Source organism: Mobula hypostoma, chromosome 26 (assembly GCF_963921235.1).
Source record: "Mobula hypostoma chromosome 26, sMobHyp1.1, whole genome shotgun sequence".
Classification (NCBI taxonomy): domain Eukaryota; kingdom Metazoa; phylum Chordata; class Chondrichthyes; order Myliobatiformes; family Myliobatidae; genus Mobula; species Mobula hypostoma.
The window spans coordinates 33,278,297-33,285,454 of NC_086122.1; the positions used below are offsets into that span (position 1 = coordinate 33,278,297).

The following is a 7,158-nucleotide window of genomic DNA, read 5'->3' on the forward strand; positions in this document are numbered from 1 at the left end:
CAAATGTTGAACTGGATGGGTTTCAACAGCAGAAGAACACAAATATAACCTTCAGTGGCCACTTTATTAGCTACAGGAGGTACCTAATAAAATAGCCACTGAGTGTATTTTGGGAGCGTTAATGATGCTAGGACATTCACCACAAATGATCTGCAGTAGTACTGAGGAAAAGAAGGATATTGGAGTACAAGTACATAGATTCTTGAAAGTAGCAACACAGGTAGACAATCTGATTAAGAACACATATGGGATACTGGCCTTCATTAGTCAGGGCTTTGAATACAGAAGAGGCTGGAAAAGCTAAGTCTGTTCTTCTTGGACAGGAGGAGGTTAAAAGGAGACGTGATTAAGGAGCATCAAATTATGAAAGATATCAATAGATAGACTGCAGGAAAATTTTACCCATAATCAGAGATATATAGAACTAAAGGACATAGACTTGGCTTAAGGGGGAAAAATTCATGGAAGAATTCATACAAGACAAAGGAGACTTTCTTCACCCAGAGAGTAAGTACCCGGAATGCACTGACTGAGAGGCTGGTAGAGCTGAGGTGTTGACAGCACTTAAGAAATGTCTAGATCAGGGGTTCCCAATCTGAGGTCCACGGACCGCTCAGTTGGTGGTAAGACTCCATGGCATTAAAAAGGTTAGGAACCCCTGGTCTAGGTGAACACTTGAATTGCATAAGCATGGAAGACCTTGAACCAAGTGCTTGGCAACTAATCAACTTGGACATTAGGCCGATGGCTATAGAACTGTGTGATTCTATCTTCATAGTAGCTGGGAGCTGATAGTGGAAGGAATTGGCACAGGGATTTGGTGTAAGGAAAATATCAGGACTACAGGGATGGGAAGGCTTGAGGGAATGGGGTACATTTGGCAAATGGCTGAATTTAAATGCTACTTTAATATTTCAGCAGAGGGGGTGGATAAACAGACCGTGGTTTGATTATAAATGAGATGATTTCCTTTTGTTGTGGCAAATGATTCATCTTTCCTTTCAGTAATGGTCAATACATCGTCAGTGGATCTGACGATGGATCGTTTTTCATCTGGGAAAAAGAGACAACAAACCTCGTTCGTGTTCTGCAGGGAGATGAATCGATAGTGAACTGTCTCCAGCCTCACCCAAGGCACTGCTTCCTCGCAACAAGTGGCATTGATCCTGTGGTTCGTCTTTGGAGTCCAAGACCAGAGGTACAAACAAAAAATGACTGAGTTTCCAAATTGGGGGGTGGGGGCCCAGAGAAAGCAAACTAAATGCCACATTGACCTGTGGAGCACAAGAACCACCCAACAACTTACTATTGCAAACAGAGCGAAATGCAGCTGCTAGCTGAACATTAAGCCAACTATTATCAACATGGTAGCAGGTTCACTATTGTAAACACATTCTGGAAAGAAGCCTCCCCACAATTCATTTATGGAATTTAATAATGAATGTCTACAATAATGCCTGTGAGGTCTGGACTTCCGTAAGTATAAATGCATCACAGTCGAACTTCATACTGTGCATGTGGCACAGTAGGTTAACATGGTTACCAAGAACTAAGCACTAGATCCTTGTTCAAGAACTATTTTGTTCTTATTTAGAGGTACAGCATGGTAATAGACCCTTTTGGTGCAACGAGCCCACACTGCCCAGTTTCACTTGTGTGACCACCTGGAAGAAACCCATTCAGCCACGGGGAGAATATACGCTGTCCTTACAGCAGTGGAATTGAACCCAGGTTGCTAGCGGTGTAATGGTGTTATGCTGCCCACTACACTACTGAGCCGCCCACCCAACCAGTTCTACAAGTTAGACTGTGACTTACGAAAGTCCAGACATAAGACCAGAATCAGGTTCATTATTGTTGGCATGTGTCATGAAATTTGTGAACTTAGCTACAGCAGTACAATGCAATACATGATAATATTGAAAGAAAATCAATCAACCAACCAACCGACCAATCAATCAATGAAATGAAATTAAAAAGTAAATCAATTACAGTAAGTGTTTGTGTATGTGTATATTTTATATATTTTTTTTAAATAGTGCAAAAACGAATAACATATATTAAAAAAGCAAGTGAGGTAGTGTTTATGGGTTCAATATCCATTTTGGAATCGGATGGCAGAGGGGAAGAATCACTGAGTGTGTGCCATCAGGCTCCTGTACCTCCTTCCTGATGATAACAATGAGAAGAGGGCATGTCCTGGGTGATGGGGGTCCTTACTAATAGACATCGCCTTTCTGAGGCACCGCTCCTTGAAGATGATTGAAGGTCCTTGAAGAGGCATTATTGTAGAAATCAGTTAAGAAATTCCATAAATGAGTTATGGGGCGGCTTCTTTCCAGAACATGTTTAGAATGAGACAAGCCATGTCAGTGCATGTAAAGGCAGGAAAGAACAGAAGGTTATGCTGATTGGATGAGGTGATGTAACAAGGGAGGAAGCTAATGTGGAATGTAAACATAGCATCTATCAGTTAGCCCAGAAAGCATATTCTTGGGCTATGAATACTACATTTTAAAAAATGGATGTTAACAATTGTCCTTCCCAATTTTGGTAAACTAAAGTTCTGCATAGATGAGAAGTCCTCAAGTAGTCAGCAAAGGAGGGAGAGGATGGTGAAGGCTTGACAGAGAAATATGATGTTGGTGGGACACTGTACACGAACTGTGTGAATGACTAACAGAAAATATAACTTTTAGATTTTAGCTTGTATAACAGCAGGTTATTTAACTGTGAATGGGTCACTTGTGCATTGTTATTAGATTCTCTGAAGTTTGAGACTGACCCACTCTGAGTTTAAATTATTATTTTTTTTAAATGAAGGTAATTAAATCTAGGATTTTAAAAACAAGTGCAGATTGTGGGAGGGGGAAAGAGTAACTTCAAATGCAAACGTGATATCGAGGCAGAAAGTGGCTACTTCAAATGATAGAAGATTTAAATCAGCACAGGAAGGAATAGTGATGTATCCTTTTTGGCACTTGGTATTAATTTGCAATGGATCTGAGAAGCATCTGCAACAGGACCACAATCTCTGAGCTTGAGATAGATAGAAGAAACCAAAGCATCATTGGTCCATTGTAATGGCTGAGCGCGTGAATCAGTGCGTTAGCCTAAGGAGCCGATCTCATACAAAGTAACCATGTTCTTTGTTTCCCAGAGTGAAGATCAAAACGAAAGAGTGATTGAGGACATGGAAGGGGCTTCACAAGCAAACCAACGACGAATGAACGCAGACCCGTTAGAAGTAATGCTTTTAAATATGGGATGCAGGATTACCGGACTATCCAACAGTGGAATGGCCTCAGATGATGAAGAAAACTCCGATGGCCAGGTGCAGTGTCGGCCGAGTTAAGCGACTGGAAGGACAGCGCACTTGGGACAGACCAGCAAACAACCATCAGTTTAGTGTCCGTGGCTGAAACACTACACTGTCCTCAGCTACACATAAGCCATGTTCAAGAAGCAGTGACAGGGTTTGCGTCCTTTCCAACGTCTGTCTCACTCTCATATGGATGGACCCTATACCAGTCTGCAGAAGCTTCAGCAATGTTGCAGCCCTCTAGTGAACTGGGTCAAAGCTGACCTGAGACACATACAGGAGACAAATTGTTTCTGATGACTGAGAAAGACACGTTTGATAAGCAGAACATTTTGTAAATTGTTTAGGTGCTGCTTTCGGTTTGTATAAATGCTTCCTCTTCTATCATATTCAGGCCCTTCATGGTGATGGTCCATCAGCAACAGACAGTCATATTGTGGTAAAGCAAATTCTGTTAACAAACCTACAGTCACACTTTGAGTCTGTGTTTCCAAATGCAATTTTCATTGTAGGATCATTGTAGAGGGTCACTGTCCTTGATAAGGTCCTTAGCTAACTCTTCTGTCCATCTCAGCCCAGTTATAGAGTGGGAAGATAAGTAACTGAGCATGTTAGGTGAACCAGGCATGCTGATTTATGGTCATGGGAAGCAATCCAATTGCATTTGCTGTGAGGTTGACAATAACTATAGTAAAGGATGAGCCTGATTCAGGAATACCTCAGTACAGGGCCTGTGAACAATCTAAGTGGGTTTCTCCCCATATACATTGTCCCAACTCCCTCCTCTCCCCTCAAACCCACACCTTCCCCTTCCTCTCCCCTTGGCCTTCCCCATCCCTACTCCTTGCTCAGCCTCTGCCAAGCCCTCCTCTCCCCTCGAACACCCCCTCCTCTGCCCTCGAACACCGGCCACTGCTCTCTTCTCGAACATACCAGCCCCTCCTCTCCCCTCAAACACCCCCTACCCCTCTCCCCTCCAACATCCCAACCATACTTCTTCCCTTGAACACCCCACCCCCTCCTCTGCACTTGAACACCTGCCAGTACTCTCCTCTTGAACACCCCCTACCCCTCTCTCCTCGAACACCTTGGCCACGCCTCTCCCCTCAAACACCCCATCCCCCTCCTCTCCCCTCAAACACCTCGGCCACATCTCTTCCCTAGAACACCCCAACCCCCTCCTTGAACACTCTGGCCCCTCCTCTCCCCTCAAACATCTGCCATTGGTCTCTCCTCGAACAACCTGGCCCCTCCCCTCCCCTCAAACACCCCCTACCCTCTCCCCTCGAACACCTTGGCCACATCTCTTACCTAGAACACCCCACCCCCCTCTCCTCGAACAGCCTGGCCCCTCCTCTCCCCTCGAACTCTCCCCTTGATCTACCCCCCACCCCCACCCCTCATGGCTTTTAACGCACCGAGTCTGTGATTATCATCTGCTCTCCAATACGTGGAATGTCCAGTGCTCCTAATAAGGAATCCCTTGGATTGTATTAAAGAGCCAAATCTTAGTCCTTTTAGGATCTTGGAATAATGTCATCTTTGACAGAAGACTTAGCATATGCCGTGTGGATTAGTTATCTTTTGGTCTGTTTTTACGGCCTGCAGCACCCGGTTGATACGATGTATACACTTAGTGAAATACTGTGTTACCAGCTTTGCATAAATGCAGCACTATCAGTGGTGGAGCAGGGAGGGGTGATCTGTCGGTCTCATTCTAACTCATTTTTGTTTTGTGAAGTGGAGGAACTTTTATTGGGTATTTAAAAGTTGTGGAGTGAGGTAGAGGAGAGAGTTTCACCTCTGGGAGAGGTGGTGTGAAATGCTGGCTGGAATGTGTCTGGAGATGGTGGGAGGCTAACACCCATTTTATTAGAGTATAGAATGGGATGTATGTCAAGCCTGGTGGAGTCAGTAAGCAAATTATATTTCCACTTCTGAGACAGCGCTGAAATTTAACACTGAGGGAATATGCTGCCTCATTTGGTTCCTCTTGAACTGAATGAAGTATTACACAGAAACTAATGATTTGGAGCAGGAAGACAGACGGTGTGCAAGGTGGAATATCTTGGAGTTGACAAAGTTCTGTGCTGTGATGTAGGGTTCTCAGTACAAGGGCACTTACCTGCAGGTGTGTAGTGGAAGACAACAAATTGTACGCTCATTGTGCATAAGAGATCTGATTCGTTCTGTCTTTGCTGCCAATGAGTGTACAATACAGAGGGTGTTTGATTTACTGACACCATCACTTTCTGTACAAGCAAATTCATCACTTGTATAGGCTGTTTGCTGGAGACAAGTCTTCTTCAATGACACCCAGTGTTCACTTACTGCTGAATTGGAAATGGATTCATGTCACTGCTGTATCCATTTATTTTGAGGTCACTAATTTATTACTTTCATAAGAATGGAAGAAATTATTGGTTCCGGTCCACAAAAATGGGTCAAAAGCCCCCCATCATCTGCACAATGATGGCTTAGTCACTGATCACTTGAAATTACCAACCCAGCAATTACTTTTCTGCTTAAATGCTCACTTAAACTGATCAAATAGAAGGTGAGGTGTTAAATTATTTAAGATATATTTCTTGAAATTCTCCATAGGATCTACAGTTAGTACTTGACCAGGAGAAGATGTTAAGATTGAGATATTGTCAGAATCCAAAGTTAACTGCCAGCTACTCCCACTATCAGCCATAATGTCTCTGACTGCATTGCTGAATTGTTAATAGTTGAGTATAATTTAGGTATGACGTGGTTATGAATCAGAATATTTCAACATAAAATCCTGCCTGGGTCTTTTGCTCATTTGCAGTTGTTTGAGACTCTGGAACTGAAGCTGTAACTGACACTGGCGTCAATCTATCAATGCGTGGCACTGGGATTACTTTCAACTGGCTTATTGGCTGAGTCATTGTGGTGAGATTAGTGGGTCAGTAATTGCAAATCCACCAACTCACGAGTTTGGTGCCAATTGTATGTTTAAACCTCACACAGTTTGTTGCTCCTGTTCTTGTCTGTGTATTGATGATGACTTGCCCGTGGGAAGCTGCTAACTGTAAAATTAAAATGTTGCTCCAGAGTGTTGAATTTTGCCAGCATTAAATGGCCAATTTAGCAGAGTGTTGGTTTTTCTATAATTCCTCATTCTAAATGGACTACTGCTTTCAACAACCTTGTTACTCCTCGTGTCAGTGCAATAAAAACTCAAACCCCAGTAATATGGTCATTAAATACTGAAGTTTTACCTATGTCTCAGCAAGTTGCTCTCTTCAGGCCTGTGCAGTGACAAGTTGGTGCTGTACAGTCCCAGTGATAAGGGTTTAAATGTAACCTACATGAAGACTCCATATTTCACCATGTGACCACTTTCGATTTCCCCATGTGTGTCAGTATTTTCCCATGGCCCAAAGAGGCTGTCTGGCAAATTGCCCCAAATATAGCTGGTCGGTAGAAGTATTAGGGTGGAATTGATGGGGATGTGGATACATCCCCGCTTTAGGCCACTTTATTAGGCACAGGAGTGGAGCCCGGTCTGACATCTTGCAGCTGTAGCCCATCCACTGGTGTGTGTTCAGAAATGCTCTTCACTCCACTGTGGTAGTGCCTGGTTATTTGATTTCCTGTTGCCTTCCTGTCAGCTTGAACCAGTCTGGCCATTCTCCTCTGAACTCTCATTAACAAGACATTTTGCTCACTGGATGTTTTTTTTGTTTTTCACACTATTCCCTGTACATTCTAGAGAAGGCATTCCCAACCTTTTTCTATGCCATGGACTTCTATCATTAACCAAGGGCTCTGTGGACCCCGGTATGGGAACTCGTGTGGACTGTTCT

The 7,158-nt window shown here is 43.4% G+C and overlaps 1 protein-coding gene across 1 annotated transcript in view; it reads left to right on the plus strand.

Moving 5' to 3' along the window:
• wdtc1 (WD and tetratricopeptide repeats 1) overlaps positions 1-6,575 on the plus strand; it is a 72,582-nt gene extending 66,007 nt beyond the window's left edge. Inside the window, exons 15-16 of the mRNA XM_063033811.1 lie at positions 1,006-1,198; positions 3,161-6,575. Coding sequence (XP_062889881.1) covers positions 1,006-1,198; positions 3,161-3,355 — 388 coding nt within the window. The 3' untranslated portion in view covers positions 3,356-6,575. The remainder of the gene's footprint in view (positions 1-1,005; positions 1,199-3,160) is intronic.
• The last annotated feature ends 583 nt before the right edge of the window (positions 6,576-7,158 follow it).